Genomic DNA, 26,582 nt, shown 5'->3' with positions numbered 1-26,582 from the left:
ATCACTTTCTCCCCAACTCCTCCCAGACCCTCCACAACTCTGGGACACCCAACTTTATGTCCCTCACCTTTCTCTTCAGGAAAACCAAAACCAAGAACAAAACAAGTGAAAGTCAGAACAAACAAAACCAAAAAGACAAAAAATCAACAAAACAACACAATTCTAGCACCTTATGATGTTGTTAGCACCTCCTGCTTCTCCGCCCCCAGCATAGTTTGCTTTGTGTTGACCAACTTCTCCCAGGCATGGGATCGGCCCTGGAGTGTGGCCGGTCTACCCGCTGACTCTCCACTGCCCTGGAGTGTGGTTGGTCTATCAGCTGACTCTCCACTGCTCTAGAGTATGGTTGGTCTATCAGCTGACTCTCCACTGCTCTAGAGTATGGTTGGTCTACCTGCTGACTCTCCACTGCTCTAGGGTGTGGCCGGTCTACCCGCTGACTCTCCACTGCCCTGGAGTGTGGTCGGTCAACCCGCTGACTCTCAGATGCCCTGGAGTGTGGTCGGTCTATCCCCTGACTCTCCACTGCTCTAGGGTGTGGCCGGTCTACCCGCTGACTCTCCACTGCCCTGGAGTATGGTTGGTCTACCTGCTGACTCTCCATTAGAGAAAACTTATTTTCCCTTTCTCAGCAGGCATCAATTGCAAATGACTTTTTGGTTAGTGGTGGGAAGTTGTGCCTACTTATTCTTGTCAGTGCTAGGATTTTGTCTGGTTTGAATCTGTGCAGGTTGTGCATGTGCTGTCACAATCTCTATGAGTTTATACGTGCATCAGTCCTATTGTGCCTGGAATACACTGTTTTCTTGGAGTCACCTACCATTTCTTACTCTTACGGCCTTTCTGCTTCCTCTTTTGAATGGAGTCCTGAGACCTGAGGGGAGGAGTCTGATGAATTTCTATGTTTTAGAGATGTATTCTGGCTATAGAGAGGTGCGTGTTTCATGTTTATAAACTATAAGTACACAGCACACCTGTGCATTTTATAATTATCAACTATGTCTACATGTAATATATATTGTGTGTAGCAATTAGAGGCATGTTAAGTGTTTATATGTATCTGTGCTTCAGACATAAGTTGTATGTATATATAACCTTTTATATATTGTGTACATGTATATGTCTGGCTTTTAGGTTTTGTGTAGTGTATATATAAGTGGCATTGTGAGTGTGCATGTGTGTGTAACACACCCAAAAGCCCCGTGGTGGGAGAGAGTTCAACCAGAGCTTAGCAGGAGCATCCATGTCTGTCCCATCCCCAGCCCTGGGCAGACCTCTGTTCTGCACCCCCCTCAGTCTCTAGCATCTTTCTATTCTGCTGCAGTCCATGAACCAGCACCTTCTGGCAACTCCATGGAAGGTACAGTCTCCAGCTCCATCTGGAACCCAGTAAATGAGAATCTGCATTTCAGTGAGAGCCCCCCATCTCAAGGTGAAGCTTAGCCTGTCTCTGATTATGTTGCCCCTGCCTAAAACCCTTCCACAATAATCCCTATAGCAGGCAGAGCAACAACCCTCGGAAGGAGTCCATGTGCCACGTGTAGGCCTGTATCAGGCAATGTGGCAAAGAGGAAGTAAGGCTACGAGGGAAGGGACAGCACCCTGGGTTATGGGGTTGGACCCAGGAGGTCCACGAGGTTCTTTGAGTGGGAGAGAGAGGGTGAAGTAGAGGCTGGAGCTGTGTGAGTGGAGGTGACATGACCAGCCTTCTTCAGTGGTCTGGGAGTTGGAGGACTGAGTCACAGGCCAAAGGATATGGACACCCTGAAGGGTCTGGACACAGCAAGGGGGCAGAATTTTCATTTAAAGCTTCTAGAAAAATCCTGTCTTTGCTACTTTGATTCTTATTACAGCGAGACCTTTCTAACCTCCAGAGCTGTAAGGCGCTGAATCTTTGCTGATCAGAGCCACTGAGTTCATGTGACTGATAAAAGCAGAACTTCTTATCAATCACAGACAGTCGCTCCTCTGTGGACCTGCCTGCTCTCTTAGACCTTTGCTCTTTTCACTCTGACCCCATGCCTTCAGGGTTAGAAGGTGAGGTGGGGCTCCCCGAGGATCCTGGTCACTCCCCCAATACTTAGCTCTGTGCCTGACTGGTGGGCTGAGCTCAAGCTCCAACCTTTGTTAAAGAAGTTCACATGACCTCGCTCCTGGTTAGCATCAGGCAGGAAAACAGCCCCCTTCCCCAACCTACCATGTGCAGGACACAGCTATGGCCGCAAGAAAGGGTGCAGTAGAGACCAGCCCGAGCCTGTGTTGGCATTCTCCTGCTCTTTCTCTGCCCAGGCAAGTTTCCATACCTCCCTGGGTCTCAGTCTCCCCATCTGGGAAACAAAAAGGTCAGACCAGGTGAACCCTACATCACCATTAGCAAGAACATTCTAGCATGTCTGAGTTCAGTTTGGCCCTGACTTTGTGACAAATGAGGGCATCGATGTGACTGAGCGGGGCCCAGCCTGGCCGTCTGGTCCCAAGAATCTCTCACTGATGGTCCATTCATGAGCTGGACCCAAATCTGCAGGACAACTGTGTATATTTGGTACCAAACAGAGACTTCAGCTGCGCTAGCTGCCCAGTCAAAATGCCAAATTACTCATTCTCCTGCAGAAAGCACAGGGAAAAACGAATCATTTCTCTCCGCACAGTTTTTCCATGTGACAAATTTTCTAATTTTACTTCAGGTTAAGCCGACTCCAGCCGATGGCCTCATTTCAGAGCCTCCCGACCCCCTTTTGAGTTTTGAGTTTCCCGATGAAAAACACACAACGGCTTTTGTTGGTTTAATATTTGCAAGTGTGAGGTGGTACCAAATTTGCACCTGAAGGCCTTCCTCTTCTCTGCTCTGTGATGTCCAGCAATGACTTCTTAGACTAGTTGTTTGGTTGGTTCCAGGCCTGGCCAAGTCCTGTTCACTCTGTGGATGCAGACACTTTTATCTGAAGGGAGGGGGCAGCAGCTGCTGAGACGGAGCCCGTGTGGCTGCATGGGAAGTATGGTTACTGGGCATGTCTCTAAGGGCAGCTGGTTCCGTGAAGGCTGCTGGGATGGGGACTCACACCTGCTGCCAGCTGTGGGTCTGGGCTCGGGTGCTCCGTGCGTGGCACAACTGGGAAGCTTTGAGCATTGGAAAGAATGGTGGCTGTGTTTGTTAGACATGAATTCTGCCTGTGTGGCATCTGCTACCTGCCAACACTGTCTTCTACCTCTTTGCCACCCTTGGAGACACACCTCTCTGAAAGTCAGGCTTCCCTATCTCTGACCTCTGACTCACTTCAGTGCATGCAGAGAGGCTGTCCTATCAGGTCCCTTCTTTAAATCCCTCTGTGCTTTCCATTACAGCAATGAGCTCTATAATGCCTGGGCTACAGCCAAACCCCCTCCTCTCCCATCTCTCCCAGCCGCTGGCTCCAGCCATGCTGAACTCCTTGCTGGTCTCCTTTCTCAACCTCACCAGTTTTTCATAGACTTGCTCCTTGACTTGTGGTCCCTGAGCCAACAGCTCGGGCATTACTCTGGAATGCAGGGCTTGGGGTCCTTCCCTAGAGCAACAGCATCAGGCTTTGTGCTTTAGATGCCTCTAGGCAACGCATTTGATGCCAAAGTGTGATCCACAGTGCTCTAAGCACTGGACAATGGGGAGCCTGGCTCTGAAGTGTCTGGCAAAGCTGGCTTGGTCCTAGGCTGGTGACAAGTGCTAGCTGGTGACCTTGAATGGCTTACTAATCCTCTCCCAGCCTCAGTTTCTTCATCTGTAACAGTAGGGCTAAGAATAGGATTTATCTCGGGCTACTTGTGATCAGTAAATGCATTAACCCCACCCCCCACCCCAAGCTCTTAGCACAGTGTAGGGAGTAAACAGTCAGGGGTGAAAGGTCTCAGATATGGGATTTGAGAGGGACATAGACAAGTTGCTGGGGAGTGTGGAGTTTATTAGAACATTTACTAGCTCCATGGACAGACAGACAACAGTATGGTGGGGGGTTTGAAGGGAGGAAATTAGGGCCCATGTGGCAGAAGTGAGGGTCTCTTCTGTAACTCCCTTAGGAGGGGGCAGGTTTTACAGCATAGCCTGGTGGTTTCTGATTCTAAGGCAAGGCAGGGAAGGGAATGGGAACAGGATGTGTGCCTCCCAATACCTGCTTTGATATAAAATCAGATCTTGGCACCCGGAAGTATGTCAGCCAGGAGCTCACAATGCCCAGCTCAGTGCTTTGTTTTAGATAACTGTGAAGTATGCGTGTGTGTGGCGGGGGGGGGGGGGGGGGGGGCTGATGAAGGCATTGTAGCCTGCACAGAAGTTGGATTCTAATGGGACATTCTTACAGGTCACAGGGTCCAGGTGCAACCTCCGGGTCATCCCTAAACCCTCCTGTGGCTTCATTCCACACCGGTTCATTCTGTCAGGGAACAGAATCCACCTGCAAGCCCATATCACCGAGGACCTGGAGGGCCAGGTCAATGCCACTCACCTTTGGAGGTTAGGAATGTTGAGCCCTCGGGGAAGGCAACCATTGTGACCAGGTGCGGAAAAGCTGAATCTGCTGAGCAAAGGCCTGTCAGGTTTGGATGGGTGGGCAGAAATAGTTGTGAGGTTCTAGACCGTGGTAGACAGGGCTGCCCTCTCTGTGGACGCCTACTAGGTTTTTGTAAACTCATCCACTTGTTCCTTCCTTTTCACTTACACATTTCTGGACAGCTTACTGCATGCAAGGCTGTGTATGATGTACCGGAGGTAAAATGGTGGACAAGGCAGGCCTGGCTCCAGCAAGGGATGCGGACACTAACAAACTGTGCAAGAACAATCCTCTGATACTGACAGACAGCAAACAGGGGTCTGGAGAAGAATAGGAGCCAGGCATGGACGCACATGCTTTTAGCTCAGGACTCAGGAGGAGGCAGGAGGCTTGCAAGTTCCAAGCCAGCCTGGCCTCATGAATAAGGAAGTACAGGGCCCTACGAAAGCACACATCTGGATGCTCTCATCTGTTTGAGGGCATCATGGAAACCTTGCCAAGGAGTGACATTTAAGATGTGATCCCGAAGGTGAATGGATTTAGTCAGGGAAGGGTGCCGGGTAGGTCGTGCTGAGCGATCCAGATTTCCGGTTGAAGGAATCCAGATGAGGGAGAGAGTTAAGAAGTGGCCTCCTGGGCCTGGAGAGATTGTCCAGTGTTTTATACTGGGTATTATTCTAGAGAACCAGGTTCAATTCCCACATGTCATATCACAATGGTCTGTAACTCCAGCCTCAGGGGATCTAGCACTTCTGTAGTGGTCACCACAGGTCCCAGGTACCCACGTGGTACACAGGCATACATTCAGGCAGCATACTTAAAGACATAAAAATTTTAAAAAGTTGTAATGGAGTGGCTTGCCTTGGCAGGAGCACTTTAGTATAAGCAGACAGAAGGGACCCTGGGAGGAAGGTGGAAATCCCATTGATAGCCTAGCCTTGCTATCACGGCCCTTCAGGCTCCATGCGGTGTTCACAGCCCAGGGCTTGGGATAGAATGAGAGCCTTGGACCCTGGAGGTGTGCAGAGTGGGACTCTGGGTTTGGCTATCAGCCTTGCTTCTACCTCTGCTTACAAGAGAATGCACTAATTCCAGTGGAAGATAGAGGGACAAACTTAAGAGACTTAGAGAAAAACATTGGAGAAGCCGGGCTGGAGTGAGAACCCTGAGTTATGGACAAGAGCTCCTCTCAGGCCATCCTCACTGTAGGCTGAGAGGTAGAGAAGAGCGTGGGGAAAGTGACCGGGCCCCCAGTGCAGTGGTACTAGGTGCCAACCTGCTCCTCCCTCTCTGTAGACGGCGTTGAGAATGTACACATGGAAGTGCATTGAGTGAGCCTCGGGCCCTCCTGGCTGAGGCAGAGGAGGGAAGGGTCTGGATGGGAAGGCAAAGGAGCAACTCCTTCAGAGACAGCTGTACCTGTGGGAAGGGAGCCCTGTGCTACCCCCTCCCTGTGTTGCCCTTTCAGAACTGCTGTGCCGTGGTTCCTGGCCCGGTGACAGAGGCCCGCAAAGAGCCACATTGTTTATCTCCTAAAGCACGTATTTTACTCAGCGGTTGGGAAGTTGGGACCAGAGACCAGTCACAACTGGGGACTAATCCAGACCATCACTAGGAGAAACAAACACCCGTGTGTTATGACGTGGTAGCTGAAGGGCTGTGAAGCAGGATGCTCTCTCACTGAGTCTCCAAGCTCCTGTGGCTCATTGGCTAAGTCAGGCCCACAGGTCGAGGTCCTCTCTTTGATGATGAGAAGCTTGGGAAGAGATCTGAGGTTCCCAAATCATGGAAGAGGCACAAATTGTTGTCCAGGGTAACAGGACCTATTCGTGCAAAAAAAAAAAAAAATCTCCATTCACAGCATTTGTGTGTGTTTGGGGAATGTAGTGTTTGATGACAAAATGGAGACCACCATGGTTCAAAGCTCTTGGACTTGAACTGAGAGAACTCTCAGTTCCAAGAGGACTTGCCTCTGTCACTTCTAGACTTCCAGCATCCAGAATGGTGACAGCAGGTGTTCTGCAAATGCTTGCTGCATGAATAGCTCTCTGTGAATATGTGTGTGTGAATGTGTGTGTGTGTGTGTGTGTGTGTGTGTGTGTGCGCGTGTGCTCTGATGGCCTTGAGAAGCTTGCCTTCTCAATCTGTTTACCTTTCCAGGAACAAGTGAGGGGGGCTGCTCTCACACGGGAGCTTGGGTGGAATGTGAAACATTCAGGTCATGAATATGCATGCAGGACTCCAGCCAGTCCAGCTCTGAAGTTCAAGATTTCGAAGAATCACCCTTTGGAGGCGGCCTCCTACCCAGTGTGGTCTGTGCCGCACATTGGCTTCTTGTGGGTGAAGGCACAGTTTGCCTTTCATGTACCGTGCCTGGCTGGGCTTTCTTTCTAATAGGTCCTGCACATCCCTGATATTCACTAGACCCTTCTGGGAACTAGAAGACAGACAATGTTGGGTATTGGGGACTATCTTCCTGGGCTTTTATAAATTGCAGCTGGGAAAAGGAAGGCGCAGAAAGCATATCATCAATACAAGGTATCAGAACTTAGTCTGGAAGTGTCTGCTGCTGTCTCGGTGAGTGCATACCCCCTTCTTGAAGTTTCCAAGAACACTTGAGCACAGATGAGTTGACTGCCTGTCCCCTCTCAGGAGGGGCTAGTCTTGGCTAGCATTCAGCTCAGCAAACATAAGATGGACTTCGGATCCCAGCTCAGTCCCTTGCTGGTGTTATGACTGCAGTACCTTACTCAGATGTCGGAACCACAGCTGGACAGAGGAGCAGGAGAAATCCTGCATCCCAGATAGTCAGCGGGGGATGCCGTGCCTGAGGAAAGCTGCTGGCCAGCACTGGGTGCTCCTGAGACCTTGGACCTCACTCTGATGGGCAGCAGCAGCCTTGGGAGCTTCTTGAAATACCAAAGCCTGGGCCTCATCGCCTGAATCCCACTGGGGTAGAGGGCAGTATGTTCAGAAGCTCCCTGGCGCTTCAGCTCCCCAGACAAAGTGAGGAGCTCAGGATCACGTCTGTTCTGTCCTCTTTGAATGCACAGGACTAGCAGTGACCAGCACTTTCTGGTCATGGTCCACCTGACATTTACCTTGCAGTGCTGTCATGAGAGCTAGGTACAGCATTATATCCGTGCCCAGATAGAGACTTAAAAGCTCAGAGATGTTAAAGAAAGAACCCAAGGTCCCCTGGCTAGGAAGCCATAACACAGGGTCTTGCTGGCAGGTTTCTCTGGTATCCACGTCCATATCTTTTTCTCTGCACCATGCTGGGGGAAGCTGGTCATCTTCTGGTCCTCTAAGGTCCCTGTCTCTTCATTCAGTTTCTGATGCCTTAGCACCTTGCTGATTCTCCCACAGCGCCCTAGAGGCCACAGACTCTTCCTCCAGGAAACGTTTGGAGACCGTCAAGCTGACCTTTCACCTGGTTAAACAAGAGTCGGTCTGTTTCAAAATATGACTTCAGGGTCACCATCTGTCCTGGCTGTCCTCTTAAACTCAAATCCCAGTTCAGAGCCAACCCCTCCCTCAGCATCTCTCTGAAGGCAGGTCTCTTGGCACGAGTGGGCCAGGAAATTTTTACAAAGTTGTAGTGTGTTTGGTGACAGCTGCAGAACACACTTAAAAAAACCATTTATTGTTTATTGTCCCCTCACCAACAACATCCAAATCACTGCCTGAGGACCACAAGCCCAGGGACAGGTTCAATGCACTCATCTCGCCGGGAAGCATCTCCTTGCTGTCTACCAAGTACCTTGCAAGGCTTTTTGCCATCTCTCCTTTCTTTGGAACCACAGGTGGGCGTGGCCAGAGTAGCTTGGGGATTTGACATTGTGGGGATTTGCCCTCATCATGACATCAGCTTGGACCTTGCTTTGCTCATCTTGGGGGATCTGGCATTTCCCGGGACCCTTCCTAGCTTTCAAGGTGACCCTGGTTTGTCTTTGCTTTAGAGAGCGTAAGCATGATTTCACCCTGCCTGCTACAGCTGTGTGCTCTGTCTGCTATAGCAACTTGCCCGACCCGGCTGGCTCCACACCAGTGCATCTGTGCGGATGCCTCGGGCTGTTCCCAGGGCAGCTTGATTTGCCCCAGGCGTCCATGCCAAGTGCTGAGAGACTGCAGGCAAGTGTGTCTCCTGCTGCTGCCAAACTCCCGCCTGGGCTCTGCATTCCAAGTCACCCAGTCCCACCCTCTCCTTGGCAAGGGAAAGGAAGAGGGGCCGACTGCCAGGGCAACCGCTGGAGGAGAAGGAGGGATTCCTCCTAAAATGGTCAGGGGAGCCTTCCTCAGAAGCTCTCAGAGGTGCCCTGCTGCCCGTCCGTCAAGTCTCCTAGATCTGATGGCCAAGCGCCTCTGCTCTGAAGAAAGAAGACAGATGGGCTCCACCTCCTTTGCCCTCAGCCCACTCACCTGAAGCGGGCACATGGCCACCCCTCCAAAGGTTAAATGTGCTCACATGTTTAGCCCCAGTGTGGCCTGTGGGTGGCCTGACATTTCTGGCCCGTGAGCTCCTGGCAGTTCTTTGCCAATCTCTTTTCTTCCCTTCCAGAATCACTCAGATCTTAGCTTTCCTCACGTGGCCTTGCTTGTGCAGAGCCTTCTAGAGCCTGTCAACTGCCCCCTCTTTCAGGTCACTTCCTAGAACTTTCAGTAGGTGGCGAGTCCTGCGGGTCCCCTCCTGTCCTTGGCACATGGTCTCCAGACCCAGGCCTTCAATATCAAGGCTGTGGAGATTGGTGACGAGGTTGAGAATTAGCTGCTATCAGGTCTCTCATTCCCTCCATGCCTTCAAGCTCTGCCTAGGCCAAGTCCTGACAGGGTTGGATCAGGGATGCTGGTTATGGGCAGACATGGGCTGGTTTGTGATAAAGCAAATGGTGGGAGAGCTGTTCTTATTTCCTCTTCAGGGCTCCCGTCTCCCTTGTGACTGTGTTCCCAAGGGCCATGGCCTGTGGATGACCACTCTGAAGAGGTTGCTGACTACCTAGTAGCATCTAGGCTATACTCAAAGATTCAAGAGATGCCCTAGCCCACGCTTCACTTACAGCCGTTACACTCAGGAAAGCTCCAGAATTATAGAACTTTCTCATTCTCTTCCCATCTCTTTATGCCACACCCATCCAGTGCCTGTCTCTTTAATGAGATTGGGCTTCATCCACATGAAGGTCTGCTCCTAGTTCCTGGAGGACCAAACAGTCTCGGCTCCTCTTGCCCAGTGACCTGAGCTGGTGTCTAGCACCAGGATGGGCTGTGGACACTCTCCCCCACAAAGGCACCCAGAAGGGGAAGCGGCTCTTATCCACAAGCCCCACCCAGAACATTGTTGCAGGGAGAGGGAAGGTGGAGGCGGCTGGAATTCGGTCTGAAGTCTGAGGAGCCAGTGTTTCTCAGAGGCACTCCCTGCCCAGCTGGAGAGAGTGAGTCCTGGGCAGCCATCTTGCAGAAGGCTCTATTTTTCAAACCCTTCTGCTTCAGGGTCAGCTGATGATGTGGGCTTGCAGGCCTCCCGTGAGTCAACAGCCAGGCTCAGTGTAGCTATTGATACGCTATTAATTATTAGTGTATTAAGTCTAGACAGCAGGGGTCAGATGAGGGTCGGGTTATAAACCACACGTTAACTGAGTGGTGTTGGTAGAACAATGATTGACTTTTCTAAGAGTTCTTTATGATCAATGACAATAAATACCCTGTGCTAAGGGGAGCATAGAGCTATTTCTATCCAGAATCCATAAACGTATCCATTTATGCATTATTTGTTCATTCATTTATGCATCCACCAAATGTTTGATTTTTGTCAATTCTTGGGTGAGACCTATTTCAGAGAGATGGAGGGAGAGTTTGGAAGCTTTAGATGAGATGCAAAAAATACCGATTATGTCCTTCAGCGCTTGTGGGCCAGTGGGTGACACGGGCCTATGACTAGATGGTGACAGAGAAGTGGAAAACTGGGTTTTCCTGGGCACTGGACCAGGGAAGAGCTCTTCCTAGGGCATGGCAGAAAACACAGATGAGCAGGAGGGTTCCTGAAAGAATGGTAGCTACTTGGCCTACTCCCTCTTGTAGATGGAGGGCCTTCCCTGGATATCTGCTTATCTCTAACTCTATGTGGGACAAGAGAGACTGGGAAAAGCTGGAGAAACAGGTGCCCCAGACCCCTTGGGAGGACTGGACTCGGACCGCTCTGGACTGGGCAGTCCCTTCATTGGTCAGCACCAAAAAAAACCCCAACTCCTTGTGACTGGCTAGAGAACCCTTGTCCAGCAGTGCCTGGGTCTGCCCTTCCTCTACCCGTGCACATCCAGGAACATCCCTGAACAGGCGTCTTGCTAGTCAACCTCCTTCTTTTTGGTGGGGAGCATGTGGCACGGGACACTACTGTTCCCTATCCATAAAATCTGGTTATTCACGCAGTCAACTTGGTTGGGAAGCTGCTTAGCTGCTAAGCTGCATACATATCTCAGGCAAGGCTCAGCTTTCCCATATAGTCCTGGGGCACTTCCTGTACGAATCCCTTGGGTCTCCGGTCCTGCAGCAGACTCCCACACTGTTTGCTGTCAGCTGCGTGACTCCTCAAGACTGAGTGTACAGGTAACATGTTAGCCTAAGTCACAGAGCAAGCCTCAAGTCTGAGCGTGAGCCACAGACACTTCCAGGGTTGGCAAATGCGTGCCATTCAGGATTCCACCCCCAAATCTGGGGTGTTTGGTGTAGATACTGAGATCCAGCAAGCTCCCAGATGCCACCAGTCATCTAGAGAACCTCCAGTGCCCTAGGACAGCAGATAGGCTGTGGGATCTGAACCTAGGCCATAAAGGTCCAGATTCAGCCTTACTTGTGTGGTTGAACCCTTCTGCACCTCCACCTCTGTATCGACAAAGCAGGGGTCACTGTAATAGCTCTCCACTGAGTTCTTGTGAGTGTTGCCTGGGATAGTGTTTGGAGGCACCAGGAGATGTATGAGTTACCTGGAGCTGCTATAACAATACTCCGCAAAGTGAATATGCTAAAACAACAGTGATTTATCATTGTGTAGTTGGAGGCCAGAAGTCTGAAAGTGAGGTGTCCAGAGCCCTTCTCCTCTGAGCCGTTTTCCCCCAGAGCTGCCTGTGGGGTGTGATGGTGACTCATTACAGATGATGTCAGATTCAGGAGTCAAGGCCCTGCTAATGCTCAAAGAGCCTTTGTTCCCCATATGGAAAAGCAAAGTCCTCAGACTAAGAGGAGTTGATGGCAAACTCTTCCCTGATGCTCTTGACTATATGTGGTCTACAGTGCCACTTGTTACACGCAGTCTTTGGGGCGACATCATACCCAGGTTCCAAATCAGGTATGGGAAGGCAAGTGATGGGAGGGACCAAAGTCTGTCACTGCAGAGCCCACTGCACACTTCCTGAGGCTCAGATATGGATTTTGTGAGTAGGCTGGTTTCTGCTGTGTGTGTGCATGTGTGCGTGTGCGTGCGTGTGTGTGTGTGTGTGTGTGTGTGTGTGTGTGTGTGTGTTTGCACATATACATGTTAGGTAAGGTGAGCAAGTTCAGCCCCAGAGCGAGGGAGGGAGCCATGCTCTGAATTCCTGATTTTGGCAGTTTGTTTCTTTCTGGCTCTATTCAGCCAATCATGTTCTTTCTTTTGTGGTGCACGGATGGGGTGCTTGTAAGGCCAATCCGGGACATGGTATGTTGAGTTGAGGGGGGTGGATATGAACAAAAATCAACTTATCCAGGCCTCTGGCCATAAACCAAGTGATCCACGCATGCCAGGCCATGTTCAGCACAATCCTCACTTTCTCAACCAGGTCTCACTTTCTCAACCAGGGTCTCTCGCTGTCACACCAGACAGACCGGAAGACCCCAGCCCAGAGACGTGAAGTGGCCAGTCCATAGCCAAGACTCACTCCGGATATGTCTGATGTTGAAATTGGCCCTTGCCTGTGACTGCTTCCTGGGACAGGGCATCAAAGCCACCTACGCCAGATTCTAGAAAATTCTACCTCCTTGAGACCCGTCAGGAGGGTTGTAGCTGGAGCCATCAGCCTGTATCATCCTGCCATCTATATCACGACTCTAGTTGTGCTTGACCCTTCTAGACCCAGAACACTAATAGAGCATCTTCCAAACACAGGTTTCAAACCTGTGAGATGGGGCTAACAGTACTTTATGCCCCATAGAGAGTCACTCATTGAAGAGGAACGGGCCTGGCGAACTGCTGAAGAGTTCCGGACATGAAGGAAAAAAAAGCATGGATGTTGTTGTTTCTTGTCGTTAAGTTCATCCACAGGTCACCTTTGTTAAGCCTTTGCTGGGACCTGAGAGAGAAGCCAGAGTGCTCCATCCCCAGGAAGTCCATGTGGAGGCCTAAGACATAGCATGTGCATAGGGAGGGGTGGCTAAGTGGAGGGATAGTGAGGTAAGCACAGAAGAAGCTGCCGTGGGCAAACCCATGGAAACCATGGAGACAGAGGGATGCAGTGGGCAGAGAGCCCTCTTCCAATCCCATTGCTGATCCTGTACTGAGCAAGCTGTCCCCTCACTTTCTAGGAGTCTTTCTTTGAGAGGTGAGAGAATGCTCCCCATCTTACTACCCCATTATTGGGGGGTCAGGTGGTGAGGAGGTGATGGGGAAACAGGAGAGGGTACCGGGCATGTAACTTCTGATGCTTTCCCGTGGAAGACCAGAGAAACAAATTGCAATCCTAGACCCCAGATCCTAGACTCTTATTAATCATCCTTTCTTTGGGTTAGAACAGAAGAGGGAGGGAGGGAGGGAGGGAGGGCAGGAGGGAGAGAGAGAGAAGCCTAGAGCCCAGGAGAGAGGGAAAGAGAAAGGAAGGTGGGGAGAGAGAGAAAAAAGGAGGGAGAGAAAAGGGGGAGACCACGCACACTTGCTCGAGGGAGTGCTCACACAGTAACTTCATTGAAAAGGAAAATTCTTTTGCTGTATATGAAAACCGGAAAAAGGAAGAGGCGTTCTCAGTTTACACGGAGAAAAATGCCCTTCTGTGATTCAGAAAAATGGGGTCTTTGATTGTTGCCCGGCCAGGTCTCCTTTCTAAGCGGGTCCAGGACTTTCCCCTGGCAGGGAAACATTCTTCTTCTAAGAACTGCTTTGGGAGGTAGGTTTGTCTAAGAACCTCTTACACCTCGCTAGATGGAGATTGTTGCTCTGTGGCCTGGTGTTCTGTGTTCATGTCCCTCCCAGTGGGAGTCAGGTAGCATCAGGGCCTCTGGAGACTGGAGGGTCCTTGTAGTTTCTTCATAGGGTGGGGCTGAGTTTCCTCACAGGCAGGGTGCAGTGACATTACCGAGGGCATGGTTACGTCCCTATGCTGTCCAGGCCACGCTGTCCAGAGACCAAGAAGTCTGGAAGCAGGGAAGAACTGTTCTCCTGATCCCCGCAGGAGTCATTTCTTCCAGGCCTGAAGGGACGGCTGCCTAGGGTGGTTAGAGAAACTGGAAGGCAGACGAGGATGTGGAATTGGAGGCGCTCCGACCTGGCAAGGGCCTTGGGAAAACATTTAGTCCAGACTCTAGCTTGCAGATACTGAGCCAGAGACTTGGAAGCGACAGAGACTCCTGCACCCATGTGTTGAGTTGGTGACGGAGGTGGCCTTGCAGGCTTGTGCCATTTCTATTATCCTCGTGACATCTGAGAGACCACCATAAGGAAGTGGACTTTTTGTGGTCCCAGGGGGCGGAGCTCTGCCAGCTGGAGGGGATGGGGCAGTCACAGGGAGGACGGACTGAGTTCAGCCTGAGAGAGACCCTTGAGGACTTAGAACGTCCAGTACCTAGAGCAGTTTACTGTGAGTGAGCTCCCCAACTGTGGAGGTGAGCAAGCCAGAGCCAGGTGGCCTTTGATGGATGTGCACTGGGGGAGTCTCTGTTCCCAGAGAAGACAGAGTCCTCTTTGTCAGAAGTGTGCAGTTCACTGAACTCCTCATGTTTCATCCTTCCAGAGTGAGAGCAAGGGAAACCACAGGTTAGTGTGGGTGGGGTGGGGTGCCTTAGCCACACCCCATGCTTTGGTACCACCTCTCTGTATGGGTGTTCAGCTGGACAGAAAAACGTCTTAAGATGGGCCGGTTATCACAGGCCCGAGAGACCGAGGTAGGGGTTTTACAAGTTCAAGGCCAACCTGGGCATTTTAGTGAAACCCTGTCTCAGAAAGTGAAGCGGGCTGAGGGTATAGCTCAGTAGTACAGCCTTTGCCTACTGTGCAGGAAGCCCTAGATTGAATACTCAGAACTGAAAACAAAAATCTATCAGTCCCTAGAAGGGTGGGCATTACTGTTCCCAGCAGGATACCTGGAAAGGGGGCATGGTCACGGAGTACTTCATTACGTCATGCCTACTCTCCTGGGTCGCTTTCAAATTTCTGGCCACGACTCTGTGGTTGGTATCTGGGTTCCCCTGGGTTCCCCAAGCCAAACTCAAGCCGCATCCCTTGGACCCCAGGCATTGTGGTCGGAGAAGACGCAGGTCCCTGTGAGGCCGCTAGGAGCCGCTGCCGCGCCCCATAGTGAAGCGTTCCCGGTTATGGTGCAATGCTCTTGGGACTTCTTGGCGGGCCTTGTCCCGGTGCCAGAAGAAAGGCAACTTAGTCTCTTGGGGCCTTAAATGCTGACAAGCGCAAGCCCTGGGCTCAGGTCCCAGATGGTCATCTGTGGGACAGAGTTTTGCAGAGCCAGATACGGTTCTTTAGGGACGCCAGGCTCCAAAGCCCAGATCAGCCCTGAGTCCTGCTTGAGGACCCCATAGATGGAAAGGCTGGTCTCCCCAGTGCACAGAAAGGGAAACTGAGGTTGGAGGGTAAAGGAAGGTGCGGGTGTCCAGGAGCTTGTGGAAAACGAGGAGAAGCGAGAATTCTTGTTTCTCACCTCCTCCAAAGGCTGGGCCAGTCCAGTTTGTTTCCTCACAGCCAGGAAGTTTTTTCTAGTTTCCATGGAAACTGGCATTGTACCCTTGGGAAGAAAGTGGCACCCTGTGGTGAATGCTCAGATTCCCCCCCCCCCCACCGGGCCTCATCTCTAAAGCCCTCTAACGACTCCTCCCTGTACCCCAGGGAAGGACCACCCTGAAATCCCCGAGGAATCTAAATCCAAGTTTCCAGGGACGAGAGGCTCTGTCTATTTCTGTCTGTCCACTTTTCCCTGGGCCACATTGCCGACTGCCAGCTCTGCCAAACCTTCTGAGTGTGTAAGGGGAGGGACGCCTGGGGCTCAGTTTATAGGACGAGAATGGAGCTCCTTGTGTTGGGGTCCAGCTGACTGAACCAGGAAATACCGGTGAGAAGATGCAAAACATTAGGGTGCTGGAGAGATGCCTCCGTTGGTTTTTTTGCTCGTTTTTTTTTTTTTTTTTTTTTTTTTTTTTTTTTTTTTTGAGATACGATTTCTCTGTGAAATAGCTCCGGCTGTCCTGGAACTAGCCCTTGTAGACCAATCTGGCCTTGAACTCACAAAGATCCGCCTGTATTTGCCTCCTGAGTACTGAATTAAAGGTGTGTGTCACCACCACCTGGCGGCTCTGTGGTTAAGAGTATTCACTGCTCTGGCAGAGGACCTGAGTTCCACTCCCAGCCTCCATATGGTGGCTCATAACCATTAGTCATGCCAGCTTCAGGGGTTCGGGCACCCTCTTCTGATCTCTGCAGGCACTGCAGTCACATGGTACACACAAAAAAACGTAGCAAAACTTACCCATTCACATAAAGAACACTTTAAAAATATTATTAATTAAACCAACATCATGGGAAAAGAAGAAGGAGGGAGAGGAGGAGGAAAGAGAAGAGGGAAGAATGAGAAGCTGAAGTTTGGTGTGTGTCCCACACTCTACTGTAGATAAACCCAGAGCCTCACATATGCTAGGCTCTACCTACACCCTAACCCCGTAAGTGTCTGGAATGAAATTTTGACTCCAGTGTTGAAAGTACCAGGGAACCATTGGAAGCTTTGGAGCTTGCCAGAAATGTGAATGGCAGTGGCTGTCACCTAGACAATGAACTTCTTGAGGCTAGATGGGTCCAGTTCTCCATATCTTCAGCACCGTGGGGGGGGGGCTTTATTGGAACACCCTGTCCCCCCTTGGGAAATGGAACTGCTCCTATGCATTGAAGAAGTAAAGAAGCCAGGCAGAAGTTAGATTTAACCCCATGAGGTGTCTGAGGGCCGCAGCGATACACAGATAGCCCATCTTGTTCAACCCAGTACAGATAGAGAAACTGAGATCTGAGAAGGTGAGCAATTTACCCAACAGCACAGCTGGGACATGACCTCAAGCCCCACCTCTTCCCCCTGGGGTCGCTTGCTTGCTCTGAGGCTGTGTGGCCTTCAAAGAGGCTCCCTGAGAGATAGGAGGGAGGTTGCTCACCTAGATGACAGATGGGTGTGCAGGTAGGCGGTTGTAGGATGTGGGACTGGAGTCTGGCCCCACTGACCCTAATCAGGATTTTCAGACTTGGAGCCTGGATTTCGGCTCAGCCAGCAAGCCCATCTGGAGCTGAGGACCAGGATCTGTGCTGGGTAAAGGGGAAGGATGGGAGCCAGGTCCAATACTCAAGAGTCTTTCAAGATGGAGAAGAGGTCCATGAAGTGGAAAGATACACGATGCCTAGAACAGGAGCCAAGTGCAGATGAGAGAGGGCCTAGGCTTGCCAGTGTGGGAGTCCAGGAAGGCTTCATGGAGGAGGTGAGGGAGTGATATAATGAGAAGCTTGGAGACCTGTGGAGTATTACTTCATATAGAAGGAACGGACCCAAAAGGATGAGACCTACCCGGTGTGGTGGCATGCACCTACGATCTCAGCGTTTAACAAGTGGAAGCAGGGAGGGTCATGAGTTCCAGATGGGCTTGGGTGGCATTAATGAGACCACGGCTCAAAGTTTGGAAGGAGGATGGGCTAGGGAGCTAGCTCAGTCAGGAGAGTACTTGCCACACAATTGTGGGGAGCTGAGTTCAAACCCTGGAACTACAACACACAGAAGAAAACATGAACTGCTTGTAATCCCAGGAGAGGCAGGTGGACCTAACCAAGTCAGCAACCCAAGGCCAGTGGGAGACCCAGTCTCAAAACACAAGATTATGGTTTCTGAGGAATGACAGTTTGGTCTCCGACTTCCACACACGCATACACACACATACACACACACACACACACACACACACACACACACACACACACAGAGAGAGAGAGAGAGAGAGAGAGAGAGAGAGAGAGAGAGAGAGACGGATGGGGCCTTTTCCTGACAGTTTGACCGCCAATGTAACGACTGTATGGAGAAATAACAAGATAACTATAAAAATGAGTGAAGTGTGTGCTGGGTGTTCTAGGTACAGTTTTGCTCAAGACTTGAAGCTGCCCTACGATAGACGTCAAAATCTATGCAGAAGTGTGAGTCACACTTCAAAGACCCCAAGGCCAGGAGTTCTCTTAACAGCCCCCACCAGCAGTGTTCCAGCTTCCCAAGCTTTGTCCCTCCAAGATGGAGAGATGTCTTCCAGCCAGCTGTGACCTCCCTCTCTCTCTTGCTCCCAGTCAGAGTCATCCCAGCACAAGACATGGACCAAATTGCTGAGCCTGTTTCTCTTGGCTCTCAGGCTCCTCCTCCCCACCCCTTGCGGCTGCCTGAGCAGGTGGCCTTTCCACTGGAAGCCAGGGCTAAATGAGCCAGCAGGCACGGGCCCAGCGCTGAGCAGGGGTCACTCCAGGCTAGGGGTCGTTCCCCTCCATACCACGCCATGGGACCATGCATGTGGAGGAAGGCGGGGCCTGCGGAGGGCAAGGCTGAAGAACTAGGACTTGCAGAAGTCTCGTGTTCTATCTGTGGCTGAGTCAGTGGAAACGGGGCCTGAGGGCCAGTGCCTGCGCACTTGTCCCCCCTTGCAGTTCTGAGACCTTAGAGTCAGGGTGGGAGCGGGGAGGTGGCTGGAGAGAGTCCTCAGACTGTGGCTTTTGTTAACTTTACACCTTGTAGGTTGTACAGTTTGCTGATAACTTGGGCTTCATGTCACCATCCCATGGGATCCCCATAAGGGACTTGGGCAGGAAGGCTCCATGTCACCCTGGTCATTTACCCAAAGGCTGCACATTTGGTAGAGAATAGGGACCCAGCCATGATCAAAGTTGAAGGTGTCCTCTATTGCAGCCTGCTTCCTTTCCCCTTCTCCAGCTGGCCCATCATGGGCCAGAACCTGGAAAGACTGGGTCGCCATGGATTTGGGTCACCCCAGATTCTGCTGCTGGGCCCCATTGCCATGCTTCTTCCCCCTTACTTCCTGCTCTCTGGCCCAGAAAACACGGAGGTTAGAGAGGGCTGTGAAAAAATTTGAAACAGATGCCCGGAAAAAGAAATTCACAAAATGGCTGTGTGCAAGTCTAGATGTGCCTGACCTGGAGCAAGCCTAGACAGATTTAAATGACACTTTGTGCCCCCCAGTCCCTCACCTGATCCTGTAAGTCCACTCAGAAATAGACCACTGGATGTGGGCCAGCCCATTTACCTTTACAGAGCCATGAGCTCCGCAGACACAGAAGCATCCCACCAGAAAGGGCTTCGCCTCCTCCTAGTAAGAGAGTGAGGGTGGGGGTGAGAGGATGAGACAAAGAAGGATATCAGACCATTTGGGCTTGGTCTTCATTTTATCTGGAACTGTGGTGGGAAGGGGGAACCCTGACTGGGGTGTTAGGTCCCTTTCTTGTCCTTCTTCCTTCCTTCCTTTCATACAAAGATGGCTACACCCCAATGAGAAAAGGCGTACATCTTTAAATTTCTCTCTTCTCTATCTCATCTTCCTTTCCCTTCTCATCTCTATTTTCCCTCCCCTCCCCTCCCCTCTCCCCCTTCCCTCCACTCCACTCCTCTCCTCTTCTCTTCTGATCTCTTCTCTTTTTTTTCTTTTCTTATCCTCTCTTCTCCTTCCTTCCTTCCTTTCGTTTTTTAAAGACAGGGTGTCTCTGTGTAGCCATGGCTATCCTGGAACTCATTACGTTGGCCTCAAACTCTGCCTCTGCCTCCTGAGTAATAGGATTAAAGGTGTGTGCCACTACACCTGGCAACAGATTCAAGGAATTAACAATATGTAAACAATCTTTATTTTCACACCAAGCGAGTGGTGTAATGTTGCAAAGGTACCCAGTGAAGAGGAATAGCTCCTATCTGCCGCCTCTTCTCCCTTCCCTGTACATAATCTCTAGCCCCACTTTCTTGGATGTTCTTCCTAAGATATCCTAATATATTCTAATATATGCATAGTCATGCCTTGATTAACAACAGATGCACTCTGAGACGTACACCCTTAGTCCCGCCATTGTGGGGACTTCACAAGTTTCCTTCAGCTAAGAGCTTTGGTGCCTCTAGGCACCACAAGCTCTTGGTCCACCTTACCCATGTGGTTTATTGTTGGTCCAAACCAGCATATATAGAACATGCCTATGGACTTCAATATCCTTTACATACTTATGTATTTGCTATAAGCTAGCACTCGTATTTCCAACTGACAGTAATTATTCTGTGCCTTATTATTTCTGTCTTTTACTGACTGTGTCCTGGTTACTGCTCAGATCAGTAGTATCTGGGACACACATCATTCAGAAGGCTACATTGAATTCTCTTGCATGAATATATTGTATTATTTATACCAGGTCAAAGAGTACATATGCATTTGTACTTTTGAAAAATGTCATGTTGCGTCCCAATGGATGTGACACACTTAAGGATCTCGCTAGCGGTGCAGGAGAGGGCCTCATGCTGCCACAGCCTCTTGCCAGCATTTTCGATTAGCCAACATGCTGCATGGTGCCAATCTGATAAGGAAGGAAAATGGTTTCGCCTTGCATCCCCTGCACTTCTTTCATTATGAGGGCAAATATTTTCCATATACTTACGTATGAGCTGTTTTGTTTCTTTTGCTGTAGCTCGAATCCCCTGTTCTTTGCTGATCTTTCTGTTGACTGTAGCGTTATCCATTTGCTTTTCACGTTAGAGATGCGAGTTTGTTGTCCGTGATGCCATGATTCTGCTCTCTCTGTCAATTTTTGTTTTTAGCTGGTGTTGTGAGGATTAATATTATCATGTTTTAAAAAAATGTTTTGGTCCTCAGGGCTTCATTTCTTTGTAGTCAAATTTATGTCTTTAAGTTATGAAATCATTATTACAAGTTTTTTGCTATGCAGAATTTTATTTCTGTCTAGTTAAATTTAGCCAGATTTATTGTTCTTTTAGCCTATGATAGCCTCGTGGAGTTTGAGCCTCAAACCCGAGTTACTCCCAGTGGATGTCTGCCTGTTTTTAAGCAAACTACAAGCTGGAGAGGATAGCATTCAATTGAGAAATAACCCTGGGGTCGTGATCATCGGGAACTTTCCCTCCACTGACCTTGCCCTTGTGTTCTGTGAAGCGAGAAGGTTGGAGTTTTCATCCTTCCTTCCACCCACCTGTCTGTCCTCATGTTGAGTTTGTCCATCTACTCCCTCATTCTCACTGGGCTGGGCCCTGGGAACACTGAATGGTGCAATCCCTGTCCTCATCATCCCCTGTGGGTAGAAACAAGAAGCCAATAGTGGCATGAGGAAGGTGACATGGGGAGGGGGCTATGAGCGAGGCCCCCAGTGTATGTGCAGGGGGCTTCTAGTGAACCCCCACCAAGAAGAGCTTATGAGCACTGGAGGGGAATGGCTGCAGGGGAGGAGACCTGGGCGGAGGAGGAGCAGGAGCACAATAAGTTATTCTGAATGACAGCCGAGGCGGGTGGGCTGAGTGGCTGAGGAAAGGCAGTGGGGTGGAGGACCTGTGGCAGCAGAGGAGAACACCAGGAGCGGTCGTAGGTTATTTTGAAGGACAGGGGAGAATGGCTGGGCCCAGAATAGAAAATATCTCTCAGGTCAGTGGGTGGCCGCCTGACCCACAGGACCACAGATGTCCAGAGTAGATTTCAGAGCAAGAATCTGTGTGATCAGATGCTATCTTTTGTGGAAGAGGGTGACTATTTCTATAAACGTTGTGGAATGTTTCCAATGAAGTATGTTCTGAAGGACACTTGCAGTCACTGTGGCACGTGTTATTAATCTTGGCACTGAGGTGGCAGAGATGGGCAGATCTCTGTGACGTTGTGGTCAGACTGGTCTACATAGCGAGTACCAGGCCAATCAAGGCTACTTAGTAAGACCCTTTCTAAAAGTAATAGCAGCAACAATAATACAGCAAATGCTTCCTTGGAACTAATGTAAAAATCAAACATACAGAAAAGCCCTATGGACGTCTCTAAAAGTGAGTCTCTGCTTCCCCCAACATGGCCATGCTGGGCCACCCATGGGTGTGGTCAGTGGCACAAAATCGGCCAAGGGGACTTCAGTAGCAGTTAGTAGAATAGTGAGTGAGCAGCCCATGTGGCCCACAAGTGCCTGTCACCTCCACTGTGGGATGACCTGTACCCATAAGTACAGGAGATGGGGATAAGGGAATCGGCAGCAATATTGTCTGGAAGTCTACAGAAACCTTCCTCTCCATCACCAGAAAAGCCAGCCTGCCCATTGCGGCTCATTCATGCCATGAGTACCATAGTAAGAGCAGGGCCACAGCTTCAACAAGGATTAATTCAAAATTTACAACTTCAGAAAGTGGGGAGGAAGGATAGGAGGGAGGGAGGGAGGGAGGGAGGGAGGGAGGGAGGGAGGGAGGAAGAGACACGGACATAGGCAGCAAGCAAGATGGTGGTCTGCTTGACTTCTTTGGTGCTGCAAAAAACACTGAGGCCAAAAGCAACTTGATGAGGAAGGGGTTTATTTCATCTTAACCCTTCCAAGATGCTACCCATCACTGATGGAAGCTGGGGCAGGATGCAAGGCAGGAGCTTGAAACAGAAACTACAGAGGACTCTGTTTACTGAATGCTCCTAAATCAGCTCAGCTAGCTTTCTTACATAGTCCGGGACCTCCTGCCTTGGGGTGACACCACCCACAGTGAGTTGCCCACTCCCTATAGCAATGGCAGTCAAGAACATGTTTCCACAGACCACACTGATAGAGAATCCTTCAATTGAGACTGCAAGTTATCTGAGGGATTCAGGTAATTCTAGCCTGTGTCAAGTTGACAGTTGAAGCTAACAGGAAGTGATGGTCTTATTCATTCGGGTTGTCCTCTGACTTCCTCGTGCGACAGAAGAGAAATCTTAGCCATGGTCTAGGGGCTCTGACCTTTGCCTGTAGCCCAGGTGGCCACTAGGAAATCTGTCCTGCCCTCTGGCCTTCAACAAGGCCAGGACTCCATTCTGAGGCTCATCATTCTAGGCCCTTTGCCCTGGCCAAATCCTCAGGATCTAGCTTTGTTTCTGAAGCCTTGTCCACAGACTCAGTGACACTGGATGCAGCTACTCTGCCTGAGACCCATATGCCTCTCTCACTCACTGCTGCCACTTCCGCATCAGCTCAGGAATGTGGGTAGACCCCCTGGACCAGCCTGTAGCTTTCATCCAAAGACAATGGTCAGACCCAGGTTCTTTTCCAGGCCACTACAGGAAACATCTGTCCACCCTCCCAAAAGTGCTGGTGAAGAGCAAAAGCTTGGGTCAGGGACTCCAGGACTGAATTCTGTGCTTGAATCTTGCTTGCACATTGGTTAGATTCTGGCGGTCTTGGTTTTCTCAGAAGTAACCATGGAAATCACGGTACCTAACCTCGTGGGGGTTCTGGTGACAATGAAATGAGTTCAATTGCATAAAGTGCTCAGAGCAGTTCCCTGTACAGAAAAAGAGCTGGGATATGGTTGATGGAGAGGATGCTGGGGCTGCCGCTGCTGCCACTGCCACCAATGGTTGCCACTGTTGTGCTGAACTCCCGGAACACTTGCCTTTGTGCCTGCTTCCCCGCTGCGCTCTGAGGATGTAAACAGGAGACCCCATCTCAAACAAAGCAGTACACTCCGATTCCACTTCGTTAAAGAGATCTCCAAGTTAATGGGGGGACGGGGAGCACTATATATTCTAGACGTGATTTGTAAATGCTTTTCCAGACCATAGAGCATGACCCATTAGTGGGTAATCAGATCAATTAGTAAGTCTTTCCAGCATGGTTTTAATTTTAAAAAGAGAAAAACAATAATTAAAGGGGAGGAGAAAAGGGTCAAGGGCCTAAGTGTTCGCAGTCGTGCTGGTGCTCTCGGGAACGGTGTCTCCGGGTTCTGTTCATGTGTTGTTTGTGCACACTGCACATCGAATTCCATGATTGGAGGCTGCTGTTCAGGAAGTCTAGTTTCTGCAGATGCCCATGGGGTTGTGTTTGTGGTTCCTTCCTTTCCAGTGTAGTGGAATCATGGCCTCTCCTCCTCCCTGCAGGGTCGGTCTCCCAGGACCATCTGGACCTCACGGAGCTCATCGGTGTTCCATTACCCTCGTCTGTGTCCTTTGTCACGGGTTATGGTGGTTTCCCGGCTTACAGCTTTGGGCCTGGTGCCAATGTCGGCCGCCCAGCCATGACCCTTATGCCACCTACCTTCTTCAAGGATTTTGCCATCGGTGTGGCAGTGAAGCCCAGCGGCGCCCAAGGAGGTGTGCTCTTCGCTATTACCGACGCTTCCCAGATGGTCATCTACCTGGGCCTGCGGCTGTCCAGCGTGGAGGACGGCCACCAGCGGATTATCCTGTACTACACGGAACCGGGCTCCCATGTGTCCCGCGAAGCTGCTGCCTTCTCAGTGCCCGTGATGACCAACAGGTGGAATCGCTTTGCTGTGACCATCCAGGGTGAGGAGGTCGCCCTTCTCATGGACTGTGAGGAGCACAGCCATGTCCTTTTCCAGCGATCTTCCCGGCCTCTGACCTTCGAGCCCCGTGATGGGATCTTTGTGGGCAGTGCAGGAGCCATGGGGCTGGAGACATTTACGGTGAGTTTCCCTTCACTCCCCGAGGCTAGAGAAGCTGGGGTGTGAACTCTCACCCCCCAAGAAGTAATGATGATCATTGTTATTTTATTCTTATGCTCTCACAAGGCATGTGCACTGTGTGGGAAGTACTCTAGGCCTGGAAGTCAATGGTCCCAGTATTCTGTCAGAAACTGAGGCTGCAGGCTTTAGGCAGTACTGTATTATGTAATGTTTATTGTCTGAATATGGACATAAAGGCCCCTATCCTAAGCCTGGGTTTTTTTAGTGCATCCTGGAATCTCCGCACTCGGGAGACTAAAGCAGGAGAATCATGAAGTCAAAGCCAACCTGGGCTATAAACCTGTGTGGGAAAATGGCGAGACGCACTTTGTTCAGTGAAAGCCATGCCCGAAAGAAGCCCAGCTTGCCGCTCTCCAATGCTCTCACCTCTAGATGTGAATGGCAACTGTGCTGAAATAATTTCCGTAGAGATGGATGCACCTGACGACTGGAATGAGGAGTAACTTCCCCTTCCTCTTTTGAACAGTGCGTCCTAAAACAAACAAAGCGGAAGACCAGCCTCCCTACCAGAACGAGCTTCTGTTAAGCCATTCTAAAGAAAGTAACTAGGTTATCAGGGGTTTTCATTTAATGCACTTGTGGATTGAGCCAGGATGCCTCTGGGGTGACTCAAACACACTAAGGAAGGCAAGAGTCCTGGGTCTTTCCTGAAATCCCAGAATTCAGGTTACAGTGAGTCATGAGTTCCTGGTCAGCCTGAGCTACAGAGTGATTTCCAGGTCAGCCTGCAGATTGGAATTCTTTCTCAAAATTGGGCATGGTGGTGCATACCTTTAATCTCAGCATTCCAAACTCTGTGAGTTTGAGTCCAGCCTGGCCTACACAGTGGCTTCAGGACAGCCAGGACTACATAGACTGTCTCTCTCTCTCTCTCTCTCTCTCTCTCTCTCTCTCTCTCGATATATATATATATATATATATATATATATATATATATATATCTCAATCTCTCTCTCTCTCCCACACACTCATGCTCAAAATCAAAAAACCAAAACCACCAACTACAAAGAAAAAAATACCACTAGAGGGCAGAAATTGAATTTATTTGTAGCTCGGGGGATACAGAGGTTATGTATACATATTACACAGGTGTAGACACTGACTTTGCTGACTTTTGGAGACCGAGCATCAGATCTGGAGAGTCCTTGGGAGTGGGATGAGGAGGCTACTGGCAGCTCTCCATGTGGCTAGAATGTCTAGCAAGGAAATTTCGAGCTTTGGCAGGGTGGGAAGACACATTTCAGGTCTTCTGTTGACCTGCAGGCACCCTAGAGACGGTCTGCAGGTTCTGAACACAGGCTAAGGCAGTCCATATCCAGTGGGAGCAGGCAGGGAGAGTCCCCTGAATGGATGGAGAGCCTGGGTGGGGTGTACCCGGTGCTCCTGTCACCTCCATAGACAGCACACTGCCGGCCATGCTAGCCCTTCCCAGTGCTCGCCCTCATAAGAACACTCCACCCCATCTTCTTTGGGCATTGTGATGTATACTCGTAACCCATGCCTCTTGTCTCTCTCTTCCCAGGGCTCCATACAGCAGCTTACCATCTATGCGGACCCCAGAACCCCTGAGGAGCTGTGTGAAGCCCAAGAGTCCTCGGTGAGCCTCCGCCTACCTCTCCCCCTCCCCCGGCACTCTGTACCCTCATCCCCCAGTCAGCAAGGGGAAGGCTGGTTGCCCAGCCCTTCTCCCCACTCAGCGTCAGGCAGCCTAGAAGCCTCTCATCATGGCCAGCACTGCCCCGAGTCCTATTTTGGGCTTTTGGCTTTCCTTCATCCTTTAAAGCTCTTCAGCCGTCTCCTTGGAGTGGGGGCTGTGCGTCTTAGGAGATGTTCCTGTGGCAGTCAATGGCCTGGTTTCCAGCCTTCCTGCCAAGAAGGGTGTCAGGATTCTAAAATCAGAGTTTAAAATGCTAAGATATTCTGGGTGTAAAGTCCTATAAAAATGAACCTAAATTTAGGTTCATTTTATGCTTGGCAAGTGAATTGATTCCTAAGTTGGGGGTGGGGTGGGGGCCAGGGAGAAAAGATGGCTCCTTTCTTCCTTCCTTCTTTCCTTCCTCCAGGGTTTGCTGGTTATGACAGTCCTGGGTGTAGGCTGGGGATAAGGGGACCTACTTCA

At 50.4% G+C, this 26,582-nt stretch overlaps 1 protein-coding gene across 1 annotated transcript in view; it reads left to right on the top strand.

The window, feature by feature from the left end:
• Positions 1-26,582, top strand: part of Col15a1 (collagen type XV alpha 1 chain) — a 100,066-nt gene that overhangs the window by 9,806 nt on the left and 63,678 nt on the right. Inside the window, exons 3-4 of the mRNA XM_041667880.1 lie at positions 23,856-24,403; positions 25,986-26,060. Of these exons, the coding sequence (XP_041523814.1) occupies positions 23,856-24,403; positions 25,986-26,060 (623 nt within the window). The remainder of the gene's footprint in view (positions 1-23,855; positions 24,404-25,985; positions 26,061-26,582) is intronic.

The sequence above is a fragment of the Microtus oregoni genome, unplaced genomic scaffold, assembly GCF_018167655.1.
Source record: "Microtus oregoni isolate MIOR12 unplaced genomic scaffold, Mior012 000017F_ref0000208, whole genome shotgun sequence".
Lineage (NCBI taxonomy): Eukaryota > Metazoa > Chordata > Mammalia > Rodentia > Cricetidae > Microtus > Microtus oregoni.
This window is presented reverse-complemented; position numbering and strand designations above follow the sequence as displayed.